The sequence below is a fragment of the Epinephelus lanceolatus genome, chromosome 13 (assembly GCF_041903045.1).
Source record: "Epinephelus lanceolatus isolate andai-2023 chromosome 13, ASM4190304v1, whole genome shotgun sequence".
NCBI lineage: Eukaryota > Metazoa > Chordata > Actinopteri > Perciformes > Serranidae > Epinephelus > Epinephelus lanceolatus.
Window position 1 is genome coordinate 22,365,143 of NC_135746.1, and position 15,517 is coordinate 22,380,659.

Below are 15,517 nucleotides of genomic sequence, written 5' to 3' on the forward strand. Positions count from 1 at the left end.
CACTGGAAATACATTGCTAGGCAACAGCTTCGGTCCATGTTAGCTTCCCGTCAGCTGATATCATTCATGTACACTGTAAAACATTCCAAAAAATAATAATAAAGGACCCATTTAGAACGTTTATGTCTCAGACGGTCTATATAGTATGGTTGTGACATCACAAATTCCCAGAAATCCTGACGGCTCGTTTATGGCCCAGTTTCTGAATACAGACTGTGCATTTCTTTGTGAACTGAGCATTTTTGATACTTTTGCAGTATTTATAACGCACCTATACCTGCTTTATTTTTAAAAACGCATGCATGGATATCTGACTTTTCACAATATGGGACCTTAATCATTTAGGTGCATCATGTGACATCTGACACATGTTACATTTTTGCTGAGTAAAACATCTTCAGAACATTATTATGTCAGTGGCCAAAGAAATTAGATCCCTCACAGTGTTGTAGTACTCCAGATTGGTCTTGGTCTTGTTTCGGACCATACTCTTACTCGTCTCACTCTTGTAGAAAGAGGACTTGGATTTTAGTTGTCATGACCACAACTGCCAGTGCATAAAGGAGTGTCGAATGGAGATGTCTATGTTGATTTCAGCTCCTTAGTGTTTGTATTTGTTCGCTCATAGAAAATTCACACACATGAAATTCACCTCTACATTGTCTTTTGATTATTTTATCGTGACATTTTTGTGTATCAGAGGTGAATAAAGAGGAATCTTCATTTGTTTTCTGTGGGTGTTTGTGTATGTGGATCGTTCAGATCAATTTTAGGAGTCTTTATGGTTTTCATGATCCACATTTGATCATAAGTGGGTGTCATTCAGTGTGGGACTCGCGCTGGTCTTGGTCATGGCTTTGGCTCTGTTAAACTGGTCTTGACTACAACACTGCCTCCGCGGAGGAAGAAACGGTTAGAAAATAAACCTCCAGGACGCCAAACCAAACTTGAAGCCTCCCTGTTTATTTCAAAGCTCACAAGTAGGGATTACAAAATTACAGTGCTTCAATTGCAACAGTTCAAGGAGTAGTAGGAGAAGAGTAGGAGAGATGACAGACCAGTTGAGGAATCTTGAGCAAGTCATGCAAAAAGGTGTGGGAGAAGGCCTCCGTTATAATAGCACCCTTTGTGGAAAAAAATAAATCCATCTGTCCGTAGGTCAGTGCAAAAATAGTAATGAATATATGCATACAAAGAAAATAGATATATATATATATATATATATTTATATACTGTATATACTTGACCGTTGACTACAGACACAAAGAAAGATACAGAGACTTGTAGAGCGAAGCCCGTTTCCACCGGAACCTCTGAGCCCAAAGCAGAGACTCTTAAACAAGTCTAGTCATAAAGAGTGCACATCAAATATGACAGCTTGATATTGTTCTAATACAGAACCGTGTTTCCAAAGAAAAGGGAACAGACCCAGATGCCTCTTGGAGCTGTCAATTAGGCTATGACCTCTACAGAAAGAGCAGTGTGGGAAAGACAGACAGCACCATAATGTCTGCAAGTGTCCCTCACAGACCAGGAGCACACAGCATGCTTCGTTTTCCAACCAGAGATTAATGTACAGTACGACGGTTACATTGTTCAGTCAAATAGATCATTACATACAAAAGCCATGTGCCGCTGCGGTTGTAGGAACCGGCAGGTGGGACGAAAAGGTTCATTATTCTTATATAACATTGGCTCAGATGGTAAGCACTCTTTTTTTGCAAATGGTAATCACTGAATATAAATGCACAAGCTACAAACGTGTGGTAAATGGATATACCTTTTTTCTTTTATCATATTCAAATATATTGTGGAGCACCAGTAGACACCAATGACAACAGCAACAGAAATACAAAGTGAGACGTCGCAACACAAACTTTTTTTTTAAACTTCTTCACACGTAGAAAAAAACTCACTTCAATCTGAGGCTACAAACTCTTATTCATGCTCGAAATGTCCGCAGAGACCTCACACAACAGTTCCATGATCGTAGCGTAACCAAACAACCTGTTACAACTTCGTTTGCATAGCATGAATTTTCACATGAGGGATTTTTGAAGCTTATTGTTGTGAATGTTTGGTGCCGTAAAGCCTTACTGAGTGCACTGTGTGTTTGTAATCTATGAAAACGTCTTGCATTCTCCTTCATCTCGCTGACAGACATGTGATCACTCTCCAGCTGTTTGGGTTCAGATGTACTTTTGAAGATACAATGGTTCACAGAGGGTGTATTGCAAAATATATATATATATATATATTTTTGGGTGGGGGTGCTTTGACAGTGATATTGTTAGCCCTGTGCTTCTTTGTTTTCATGCAAACAATGGAGAGCTGAACAGAAACAAGAACAGAAACCATCGTTTGTGAGGAAGCTGCTTCACGTCAGCTTGGAAAATATGGGACCAAACTCGTAGCTGCTTGGTTTTTTTTTGGTCTGAATCTGAATCTTTAAACTTCAGTTGAAGTACTACATGCTCTTTTATGTGTGAAACTCTGACAGCCCTTGGGGTTCATGAAATCAAAACTAGTTAGATCACAGATTTGTGGTTTTTAGACTTAAACAAGGCTATATTTTCTGATTATTCATAATTTAGATCAATATTTTTGCTGTGTTTAAAGGTCCAGTGTGTAGGATTTACGGTAATAAATTGGCAGACAGGGAATAAAACGTAATAAGTATCCTTTCTTTAGTGTAAAATCACCTAAAAATAATAATCACTGTGTTTTAGTTACCTTAGAATGAGCCGTTTATATCTACATATGAAGCTGGTCCTCTTCCACGGAGTCCGCCATGTTTCTACAGTAGCCCTGAACTGACAAACTAAACACTGGTTCTAGATAGAGCCATTCGCATTTTTGCGTCAGCCGCCATAGTTAGCAGCTCCTTCATGATAAGCCAAACAGATTTTTAACGTGAAACTGCTTTATGAAGTGTTTTTAGCAGTTAAAATCACCTGGTCCATTTGTTTTGGCAAGGAAGAGACCTCTGTGGGTAATTCTGCTCCCAGTAAAAACCTCTTGAACAATCAACACCGAAGGAATTCTAACCAGGAGAAGTTTTAACTGGTTGCAATCTCTAATCCTCACCACTAGATGCCACTAAATCCTACACACTGTACCTTTAAATGCTCACTTTTTAAATGGTCATGTGCACAGTCTTCTCAAGAAAACAAGGTATTTATCTTTGTACCGGTGGTTGAAAACACATGCATCCACCTGGGTGCTATAAGAGGACAATCAAATTTGTAAAAACTGTTGAGGCTCAAATGCAAAATTTTGATTCTGTTCAGCAGCAATACTAAAATCTGCAGTTTGGATCAGAATGAAGGCAAAGCAGCACTACTAAGTTAAGTACTTTATTTTTTAGCTGTTCTCGGTATGTCTATCTACATGTAGTTGTTGTTGTATGAGTCAAAGGTGAATATATTCAGGTGCAACAGGATGAGGGTAAACTTGTGTGCGTGCATATACTTTTTTTAACCACACTACTGTTTAGTGCAGAGTTGATTTACAATTCACGGTGGTGTTCAGACTCACCTTCAAGTGCCACCACGAGATCAGGGTTACATAATGAACATTTTCACCTCAAGGCTTTCAATGTCATTTTCTCCAATTCTGCATATTAATCAGGAATATCAGGAATAAATCTGTAGGGTACACAGAGACCAAGAAGGAGCAGGATGCTTTAGTCTGGGTGTCAAAAAATTCGACCTCGGTGTGTTCTGCATCCGTCTGCACGTGATGGTGTTACCGTGCGCAGGCTCAGTGGTGACACATGAATTAAGGCATTGATAGAGGCACTAGAACAGCACGTGAAAGCAGCGCTCGCCTATGCAAGGCAGAAGAGCTCACTTAACTGTAGCTTAGTGTCAGCAACAGGGGAGTTGCAAAAGATCAGACAAAGGGTCACACTGCTCTACTGTACCACTGCCGTCACACTGCACTGTGACCGCGCGGGAGGAAGTGAATGTTTGAAGTCTGTACCTCAACTCTGCTACCTTACAATGGACACGCTCAAAATGCAGGGCGTTGACATAAACAAATGAAGCTACGTAGGGGACTTAGTGGAGTCGGTTTCAACATGGATGAACGGGAGCAAAGAGAACAGAGGAGACGACAGAAGCAGGCAGTGAAATTCCTCCGTTCTGTTACATTAAACATCACCAGTAGCCCTGTTTTACAATAGTCTCTGATTATTTCAAAGTGTTCTTTCCTCTGCCAGCAGCCATGCATAAAAAAAGCTCTTATGGCTGTCTGGTAATATATATATATTTATATATATTGCTAAAAATATATGCATATGTGGATGCAGGAATGGCAAAAACGAAGAAGCAAACACACGAATTATGAATTTGTGGTTCTGATGACGGACATAAACCCACAAGCTGCGCTCAAAAATAAACCCCCTTCTTTTTTTTCTTCTCTTGTCTGCGCCAAATATTACAGCATAACTGTACGCACCATAAACATAAAGAACTGAACGACAGTAATTACATAAACATCAAAATGGTATTTCAGCAAAGAGCTGGAAATGTAATCATTACCGATATATACACATAAGATCAAGGTCTCAGTTGCATTCCACTCTGAAATTATTGCACAGTAAGCCGCTGTGGGCTCGTCATGGTCACCCCCATAAACCCCTGTATAAAAATAGAACAACAACATTAACACACCAAACAAGTCTTCATCGTTTTTTTTACTTTTTTTTATCTTTTTTTTTTTTTTTTGACAGGCACTGCCATGGCCAACCCCGCCTGAGTCTGCAAACAGAAACTGTGTGCCACAGTGTGAGCTTTAATTGTTTCTCTTGTCAGTAATTGCCCCTAAGCACATAGAATATCTTTTCCAAACCGATTTCCTTTTCCTCCATGTTTGCTCCTCTGGGGTCACAAATGGAAAGCTTCCCACTGACCGCTTCCCCTCTCTATCTCTATCTCTAGCTCGTCTTCTCCTCCGGGACTGCAGCCACGTCCAAACAGTAGGGATTTTTGGCATTTCTCATCACCACTGACCCAGAGCTTTGGCACTCCAGAGAGTCCAAGATGAGCGTGAGGAGATTCAAGAAGAATACAGCGGCCCCCCCACACTCCAAACCGGCTCACAGAGCAGCCGGTCTCTCTTTAAAAAACAGTGAGAGTCGAATGAGTCGAGCGGGTCCGTTTTTAGACAACGGTTTCCACACCAATCAGCTTTGGCGTCAGGATTCGTGGCGTTATTCCGTTGTTAAGGTCCTCCTCAAACTCCAACAGCTGGCCCATGAAGTTGAGGTTTGGGGAGATGATGGGCCTCCTGGTTTTGACAAACTTGTAGGCGTCTGTCATGGTCATCCAGGTGTGCTTCATCAGGTAGGCGATCACGATGGTGGCTGAACGAGACACGCCTGCCTGGCAGTGGATCAGAAGGCCCATACCTGCTTGATGTGCTTCCTCTGCGGAGAGGAACATGGAAACAATCAGAACACATTATAATAAATGCTTTGTTCCCACGGGGGGGGGGGGGGGGGGGGGGTTCAGTCATCAGTCATGACGAGATATTGAAACTTCCTTTGTGACCAGGCATCTATCTATGTCTGGCTGTTGAACCTCAGTGGGTTTTATTTGGTAACAACTTGAATGAAACACCACTTTACTGTAATGCAGCTTTTTAAAGCCAGTAAAAAGACCACGATTACAATAAGATGATATCCATTTGTGCACTGTCAGATAACGTCCACTTAAAGTGTTTTTTTTATTGCCACTGACAGGCTCAGATTGTTATTTTAAGTGTGTGACAACATTATGGAAAGGATCCCTACAGAGACAGACCTTTATGTTAAAGAGTAAGATCCTTTTTGTTTAACCAGAAACAGTCTCGAAACTGCCATCGCAAAACCCACCAGACTTCATTTAAAAAAACAGTAATTTAAGCATGTATTAAATCAGCATAGTTTCACATCTAACTGGGTGAATTAAGGGTTTATTTTACCAAACCAGAGTTGGTGATTGTTAGAACAGCTGAGATATATACCAAGACAGCTTTTGAGAGTTTTAATTTGTGTCTGTCAACTTCAAATTAAGTGTGTTTTACTGTAATAAAATTACTGTTTATTTAAATGGAGTCTGGTGGGTTTGGTGATAGCAATTTCAGGGCTGTTTCTGGTTAAACAAAAAGGATCTTGCTCTTAAAAAAAGGGCTATCTCTGTAGGGATCCTTTCCATAATTTTGTCAGACACTTGAAATTCTGATTTACATCTGTCAGAGGCAAAAACAAGCACTTTCAGTGGATGTACATGAACGGTTCACAATTGCCCATTAATGTTGTGTTGCAGCCTGTTATGCCGCTTCTGGCTACAGCCTTCTCGCTCCGTACTGGACCACTTTAAAAAATTGTTGTTCCCATTAGTCACTTGGACACAAAAACATAGGACAGTTCCATCCAAAAATATACAAAGATACCCTTTAAATCAAAATATATAAAAATATCTCTACCTTATCCAAATATTTCAGATGATACCGAGCCCTAAAACATCAATTTTCTATCCACTTCTTATTTCTATTCAGCATGTAGTGGCAAAAAGCACCCTGAAACCACTGTTTTACAATTCACAGTCAGAGAAACATACACAACAAGTAAAACTGTACACTACTTTTAGGCAATTTGAAACAAGCAAGCGGCCAACTTAGTTTCAGCACCACAGTGATCTCTGGCCTCGTGTTACCTTGTGAAACAAAAGTTTCCAGCCTCAGGCTACAAAACTTATTGACATTAAACTCTCAATGTTTCCGTGGCTGAATCGCTTACAGCTCTCATGTAAACATTACGTCGTCTCAGTGGGTCACAAGACAAAAAAAGTTGAGGAACTACCGCCTTAGCTCACACTTCTGCAATGAAAACAGGGAAAGTTTGTATACCAATGAATTCAAACGCCTCCTCGAAGTACTGCCGCAGGTTCTGCTTGTTGCTGTCTGTGGCGGGCAGGCGCTTGTAGATGAAGAGGCCCGTGTCATAGTGGTAGAGCGGCAGGTGGGTGGTCACGTTCAAGATGTAGCCGATGTTGAAGCGCTGCAGCAGGTGGATGTCCTGAGCGTCGTGCTCGTTCCCCAGGTAGAGGAAGGGCAGGATTGGTGTCAGCTCTGCGTTCTCTATGTCCGGGGTGGAGGGCAGGGAGTGAGGTAGCGGCCCCGTCAGGCCAGCAGCAGCACCAGTGTCCAAGCCCTCGTGAAGGTGCAGCGAGTGCTCGCACAGGTCCTCGTGGCCCTGCCTGAAGCAGCTAAGGCCTCCTGTGAATACAGACGGAGAGATTGTGGGTGAACAGGAAGTCAAATTATTTGAACCTACTTAATTTTCATTTTTTCCCTTCCCATTGTAAATTGGACCTTGTTGGCATAGGCGTAGATTTTGGTGGTAGGGACACTACGGACACACTACCTTCAGTATTTAGAACATGTGGATTTGTCCCCCACCCCAATTAAAACTTGAAAGTAGCCGAGGACTTTTATTTTGACAAACTGCAAGAGCGCAACTCATGCTAGTTGCTTCAGGTAAAGTGGGTTGCAATGTAGAAAGTAGAAGAATCAACTAGCAGGAAGTATCATGACATTTCCACCATAAATTGATGCCTAAAAAATTCACTAGAATACAGAAAATGAAGTGTTTGACACTCAGAGTTTCCTTGGGGAAGACCTTCATACTCCCAGCTTAATATATGTCCACCAAATGTTTAAACCAAACCTATGCCCTTGCTTGTTGGTCTCCTTGGAAAGAGCATGAAGCGAACACTGCCAGGGTTAAGGGTTCAATTCCCACTGGAGCGGTCCATGCTAAAAATACACACACTCATGCTTCTGTGCACCACATGGCGCACGTTACGACTGAGTAGGACAAGTAAGCTTTGCATACACATCTGATAAGAGCAACGACAACTGGCTTTAACAACCTCTGAAGCACTAAAACATGACAGACATTTACAATATTCACACTACGCTGTGACATTTGGTTTTAATTTGAATGTCTTCATTTGAATATTAAATCAATATGAGGGATCCGAGGTGTTTGGAAGAAGTTGAACCTCATGAGAAATCCCCCGTCGTTAATCTGCAGGTAAATAGATGTACTGAATGTTTGATGTACTTCTCACTGGACATCTGCACTTCTCCAAATAACTGGTTTGCACCTGTTGCCAGTGATGCCATCAGCCAAAGTTTCCCTTCAGCACTAGAGTTGTGGGGAGGGGTGGAAAGTGTCAGATACACACACACACACACAGTATCAGTTCATGTATTGTTCGCTTTGCAGGAGTTGACATCATGCCATGTGAGGTCATCGCACAACTTCCCCCCCGGTGACTGGGCAGGTGGATTCAACATAAAACAGCCTGATTGTTAACCAGCACAAAGACGTTAACCTGATGTTGTGCTGATAGTGTAACAGGCCTCGCTGTGAGTGCGACGTCGTGGTAATAATTACACTACAGTAAATAAAAGAAAGGGAAGTCAGTATATGCCCTCTGACAACACAGTCAACAAGACGTTGAGGGGGATTTCCACTCGTGTTGATATTTTTAGTACGTTTCTAAAGAAAGTTCATAAGACAGACAGAGCTATATGAACAAACATTTAAAACCCTGTGTTAAACATAGAATTTTACATATAACACAACATCTTCTATCACACACACCTTTGTTCAGAGTGAACAACATCAAAATGAATGACAACCACATCTTACCACGCTGTATTTTTCTTTATCTTTATGGCTCATTAGAAAAATCACTGTTAAATTAAAGCAGCTATAATTGTTTTTTGGTACTTACAGGCAGTAAACATTTACACATTAACACCTTGCAAATGTGTTGTTGTGTTGGTAGACATTTGTAGCAGACACAGAGTAACATTTACTCTCCTTTTAGCTCTGTTTTGGTCTCAACCAACTCCTGAAGGAAATACCTGTCTCTTTAGCTGCTAAAAGCTCCAATACGTTCACCCGCAAGTCACTGCCTTTGTTTGTCTTTTGGTGTGCAGTCATTTATCAGAGCTTTTTCACGGAAAATAAGGTTCATGAGAGCGATGAGACTCAACCAAAACAATAAACAATTTAAGGACTGTATGAATAAAACAATGAGCTACAGTAGGGCTGATCGATATTACAATTTTTTTTTTTTTAAAGATATTTTTTGGCCATTTTGCCTTTAATGGACAGGACAGGTAAGTGTGAAAGGGGGAGAGAGAGGGGGGATGACATGCAGCAAAGGGCCACAGGCTGGATTCGAACCTGGGCCGCTGCGGCAACAGCCTTGTACATGGGGCGCCTGCTCTACCACTAAGCCACCGATGCCCCAATATTACAATATTTTATTAATATTGTGATAACTCTACAATATCGGCACAATCTCAAAATTGAGGTATTTTGTCAAAATATTGTGGTATTTGATTTTCTCCGTATTGCCAAGCCTTATGCTAAACCAACACCCAATGATGGCAAAACCTGAGGGCCTGACCTGGGTGCTGTATACTGACTCAGTGGTGACGGAGGCAAGGCAGAGACTGTTTGACCTTAGACACTTGAGAAAATTCCAGGTATCCCCTCAAATAGAATTTCTACTCCTGCACCATTAAGAGTGTCCTGATGGGGAACATCACAACCTGGTACGGAAACAGAAAGTACCCTGCAAAGAGTGGTTCGTTTGGCTGAACATATAACTGGTGCTCATCTACCCTGCCTAAAGGATGTTTACACCAGGCGCTGCAAGAATAAGGGCAGGAGAATAATTAAAGATCCGAATCACCCAGATAACAGCCTTTTCTCCCTGTTGATGTCGGAAAGACGGTACCGGATACAACAGCGCTGAGAGGCTCAGGAAGAGCTTCTACCCTCAGGCCACAAGGACCCTAAATGAGGTCACTGCCTAAGACTGCCTCTTCCTCTCCCATGAAGAGACGGGGACATTCTAATGCTGTGTGAGCAATGTGAGTTTAGAGCGCCAACTGGTTGGTAAACGCCAGTAAATAGTCAGCACCATGATATTCACAAGCCTGCAAAACACTCACACCGGAGCTGCGTCAACTGTTAGCCGAGTTTTGAGCTGTAACTCCGCAGTAAATAAGCAACCATCTGATTTTTGGAGTTTTTAGTTGCCACAGTGGCCGTTAGCAGCTACCCCTTCTTGTTAGCTGCTGAACTGCAACAGAGCAAGCAGCCGCCGGACTTAATGTCTGTTGATATCCGCAGGACTGTTCACATAACCAGACTGTCTCAGGAAGGTTTTTTGTTTTGTTTGCGATTTGACAGACAGGTAGTATAATCAGGTTATGTTAGGGTGCTTTCACACTGGTCCTGTTTGGCTCAGTTCAATCGAATCCAAGTTAATTTGCCCCCTGAGTGTAGTTCATTTGAGCAGGTGTAAACACAGCAATCGCACCAAAACAACCGGACCGAGACCTTCTTGAAGAGGTGGTCTTGGTCCAGTTACAAAGGAACTCTGGTGCAGTTTGTTTGGTCGATCCGAACCAACTGCAGTCACATTACACATTGTTTGGGTTAAATAAACATGAGTTTGTACAGTCCTGGAGGATTATAAATGTGTGCCTCCCGCTGTACTGCCTTTATATGTGCATTTGGCACATCCAATGCATCAAAACGTTGTTTTCTAGTTTTCTGACCAATCAGGAGCAGCTTTCTCATGCAAGACATCTGATCTGGTCCGCTTGTAAATGCTGCCGTGAGAACATGAACCAACTCTGGGCAATTATGCAATGCTGTAACAAAATTAGTCCCTGATTTGGGCCAAAGCAAGATAACTCTAGGTCTGAAAGCACCCTTAGTATTATTCCCTGATAGCATGTGTTGATAGCAAAATTCTCTTGCAACAGATGGTCCTTGAAAATAAAAATAAGAGCTTGAAAAAGTACTTAAAAGTCCTTGAATTTGACTTGCCTCTCTCTGTATGTAACCGGATTATTCCACTCTTTTAATGTACAAATTAAAGGAACTGATGGGATTAGATTTAACTCAAACTGTACTTGATATGTTTTCATGTGACAAAACATTGACAGGTTGATTGATTTATTTTGGCTAGCATTAACAGTCAGATAGCTCAGCCAGAGACACAGTGAGCTTCCTCTTTTTCCAACCGAACCAAAGTCTTCTTTTCAGGTCAAGCTCAGCAGATAAATAACACTTTTCATGGTAAACTGAGAATAACAGAATCTCCAGAAGCAGCACATTGCTGTGAGATGAAATCTGTTGAGTGTGACCGTCTGTCATTAACGTCTGACTAAACTCGCAGAGGAAAACATGAAAACTCTATCACTTTCAGAAGCCACAGGCTCAATTCCTGCTCAGAAATTACCACGCCTGCTTCGCAGAGGCCTCTCACACCACAGATCTGCTGTTTCCAACGCTTACCCTAAACCTTCCGACACCACTGACATGTTGTTTATGGCAATTCTGATGGATTAAATGTAACCTGTTACTGCTCTTAGCTGCAGCAGGGCAGGGACGGAAGGTTTTGTATTTTCAGAGTAACACGTAACAACAGTGTTACGATAAATCATGACTAAGACATGCTGGTAACTGAGCAAATAATGGAGTAATTATTCAGCTGCATTCATACAAGCAGGTTCCAAATATGTCACTATTACTAGTGCTTGTAATAAAATCAACCCTGTGTACTTCCCCTAGTTGGAAAGTTCTCATATATTTTAAGGAAATGAAGGATCACCACAAGATTTAAATAAAAGGCACATTAGAGTTATTATTTATAATGGCATGAAGACTCTTTCAGGGGTGGTTATGTTCAAGTTTGGCTTAAATATCAACCATTAAATCATCTATCCAAAGTATTTGATAATATAGGCTACATTCAGACGTAAATGGGGACACATGGGAGATAGCGGCCATTCCCGCTACGAAAAAGGACTTGTAACGTAGATAAAAGTCAGAGTCTGAGCCATTTGATTGCCTTGGCAGAGAGGATGTCTTGCATTTTGCAAGAATCAAACCAGGGGAAGAAAGAGGCAAGACAGTCTGCCTGTTCCTCCCACCGAGACGAGCTTCACACAGACACCGATGCGGGATGAGAGACTGGAGAGGAGCCTCGTCCATCAAAGCGCGCAGGAGGACCAGAGGACGAAGCGAAGAGAAGAAGAAGAGATCAAGGTGCTGTGATCTTACGGCTAGACGTTGACTCGGAGGCATTCAGGAAACACTCACAGCCCAGCCCCCAACACGACATACTGCTCCAGCTTCAAACACACACACACACACCAAAGATAGAAAACATGGCAGCGACCCAAGGACTGCTATCTCAATAGGCTGCCTTATTTACTAACAGCTGCTTCTCACTTCCTGCAAAATGCTTAATGAGTGTCATATGGAAAGCTGGTGAAGAGCGTGTGCATATGTTTATGTATGAAGGGGATTTAGACTGAGCCTGCACAGGCTTGATTATACATGAAAGGAGCTGCTGCATGTGGCACAGAGCTCACATGATGATAAAACTACAACCGGTGTTTAAGTCAGCTGACCAGAACAATAAAGGTCAAAGATTAGCAGGCTTAAAACACACACACTGCACATTATTTCGCTACAATAGTTTCATATCAGTTTATATTCCCTCTAAGCTCCTACCACTTCTAAATCGGACATTGCTTTCAGATGTCTAAACCGATTAACTCCCTCCAGAGTCAAACTAAAGCCCGCACTATTCTGCTTTATATCCCTTTTTATGCGAGACAGCCTTGTTTCATTCCCCCCCAAAGTCTTGACAAACCCACTTAGGTGTTACCTTTAAGGATGATGGGGTCCTTGCCCTCCCTCCTCAGTGACTCCAGAACCACATGCAGTGGCTGGGAGAACGTCAGCCGGTTGGGGTCCATGGTGCTTTCATCGTAAACCACAATCTCTTTGGAGAAGATGCCCTTATAAGAGTCCTTGCCCTCGCGGCAGGAGATGAGGTCCAGCACAGTGATCTTGCCCTGCTGCAGCCGCCGCCGGCTGATCTTGTCGGAGCAGTTGATGTGCACGGCTCCCCGGATGTGGCTCTTGTTGTACTCCATGAAGGGCCGGCAGTCGATGATGACCGGCACGGGCCCTACAGGGTGTCCCATGGGGCAGCAGGTCATCCGTTTGGCCAGCTCATTGGGATGAATGAGCCTCACGGTGGACAGGGCCTTCGGGGTGCCCGGGGTGAGGCTGGGGGCGCTCAATGCTTCGTGGTTGCTGACCATTGGGGTCGGGGGCCCGGCATAGCTGAGGTCGGGGCTGCTGGCGCTCACCTGGCTGTGGTTGAGGCTCTGGCTGTCCTTCTCATAGGTAGTCACTGAGCAGCAGCTGGCACTGCTGCATCCACACGACAACGAGCGCGTGGAGCCCTTGGATGAGGGCATATACGTTACAAGATTGGCCGTCGCCCGGATCTTCACCACGGTGGTGCTGATGACTGTCTTGTTGCTGCTGCTGGTGGCAATGGAGTCCAGGTAGCTGGTGTCCAGGCGCAATTGGAGTTCCTGAGGTCGGATCGGCCTTGGCAGCGCCACCACAATTCTGTCGTCAAGAGGAGATGGAGGCATGGGGAGGCCGAGGGCTGGACGTTTACGGAGAAGTCAACAAGCCGCTCTGTGGGGACAGAGACAGGACAAAACATGAGGTGAGGAAGAAAACCAGTTTGGTTCGATGGATCCTGTGTCCACCGATCGAGATCGAAGCTGCGAGGGAACGAGCAGAGTGCACAGAGGCCAAACTCCTGTCTGTTTGATCAACATGCAAACTAGAGAGCGGCCGCTGAAGCCAAATATTAGTAGTGTCAACACCTGCAGGGCAACACCCAACTTGGTGGGAAAATTTAGGCGTGACAGACTGGCCACTAATAATAAACAGTGAAATCACCACAGAGTCTCGTGTAACTGAATCACTTTGAGTGTAATTAATATGAATCATCCTCCTGATACTGTACTTGTGAGTGTGTGTGTCTCTGTCTCTGTCTGTGTGTGCGTGTGTGTGATGCATTTTTCATCCCAACTATGGTCTGTCTGATCCACAGCTTTTATAACAAGAGAGGGAAAAAAAGAGAAAAAGATAAAATACTGCATCAACGCTACGCCGCAGTTTGGTCTCTCCCCCAACTGGAAAAGTCAGGGTACAAAAAAAAAGAAGAAGAGGGGTGGCAATTTCTTTTGATCACCAGCCTGAGCATTTTAAAAGCATGTCATATTATGTAAAGACACCCGCCGAGCACTGCCTGTCCCGGCCATCGCCGTCCTTTAAGCACGGTGCAGCTTCAGCAGGAGCAGGAATCATTCATGGCCAAATTCATTGAAGAAACCGGCATGAGAACGTGCCGAGAATGTGATATGGCTCTGAGGACGAGACGAACTGATCAGATGAGCTGAACACTGGAGGAAATTCAATTTCACACGGCCGTATTAAATTAAATAATAAACCATAAAAATGCGATGGTTGCATTTTGAAGGGAAGGGATTGTAACTTTGTCGCAATGGGGCCATATGTAAAGATAACAGCTGTTATTCTACACTCAGATAATAATAATACACCAATAATCAGCTCAAGATGGTTGCAGCAATTTGATATTCCTCTTCATTAATTATAGAATGAAATCTCTATGACTGTGCATTTCGACACAACAACTTGTGCGTTGGACACTAATTCCCAAACTTGCCTTGTCTTTGTGCTTACCGGTGTGTGTCGCGGTGCGCTGTAGACGGATTGATGATCTCCGCTCGCTGACAGCGTTGCCTCCATTCAGTCCGTCCCGGTGTTGTGGATCGGCAACATTTTTTAGTACTTTTACCCTGCTCCCCCAGAAATAATATTGAAGGAAGTCTGCCAGCCTACAGAAGTTGCGCAGCGGGATTGACGCGAGCGCGAGCCAATGCGCGGCTTCATTAATATTAAATTTGATCCTTTTTGTACAGTGAGGTCCGGCCCTGTGGTGGGAGGGGCTTGGCTGACATGTCTGCCTCTGTGGCTGGGGGGGGGGGGGGGGGAGTGGGGGGGGGGGGGGAGTGGGAGGGTGGAGGGGATGCCGCTTGAACTGCCTTCAGTCCCACGAACGAGCAGCGATGATGTCACTGGCAGCCAATCAAAAGTCTCTCCAGGAGGCTCGGGGAAGAAGACACGGTGCCTTCACGTGCTGCTCGTAAACTCTCAACGTACAGTAAAATTGAGCTCTGATATCAGAATATGACACTGTGTGCAGAGGGAAGTAAAATCAAATTAGACATGTACATAACGTCATCATCATTAACTGTTGTTTATTTAGAGAAAATTAACTGAGCATTCAGCTGTTTTACAAACATATAATTGCAATAAAGTGATGAAAAAATAGTCCATAAAAACAAATAAGTTGCAGCAATGTCTATCAAGAATTATAACACCAAAAAAAAGTTAGATAATTAAGAATGGATTCTGCCATAAAAGACAGACACATAACAACAACAGCAACAATAAAAACTGTATATAGAAGATTATGTCTGTCAGGTAACCAAAGAAGCAACACTGTAAAATATCATCTAGCATACA

The 15,517-nt window shown here is 43.2% G+C and overlaps 1 protein-coding gene across 1 annotated transcript; it reads right to left on the reverse strand.

Moving 5' to 3' along the window:
- Positions 1 to 942: 942 nt before the first annotated feature.
- On the reverse strand, positions 943 to 14,883 carry dusp10 (dual specificity phosphatase 10). Its single transcript, XM_033648733.2, has 4 exons — positions 14,672 to 14,883; positions 12,765 to 13,594; positions 6,895 to 7,263; positions 943 to 5,431 (listed from the first exon to the last, which is right to left on the reverse strand). The coding sequence occupies exons 2-4, from the start codon at positions 13,546 to 13,548 to the stop codon at positions 5,166 to 5,168; spliced, it is 1,419 nt and encodes a 472-aa protein (XP_033504624.1). The 5' UTR covers positions 13,549 to 13,594; positions 14,672 to 14,883; the 3' UTR covers positions 943 to 5,165.
- Positions 14,884 to 15,517: the final 634 nt, after the last annotated feature.

Coding starts and splice junctions, on each gene's coding strand:
- dusp10 (XM_033648733.2), bottom strand. CDS start 13,548: ATGCCTCCATCTCCTCTTGACGACAGAATTGTGGTGGCGCTGCCAAGG. Junction 7,264..12,764: donor GGACCCCATCATCCTTAAAG/GTAACACCTAAG, acceptor CTGTATTCACAG/GAGGCCTTAGCTGCTTCAGG. Junction 5,432..6,894: donor GGAGGCGTTTGAATTCATTG/GTATACAAACTT, acceptor TCCTCTCCGCAG/AGGAAGCACATCAAGCAGGT.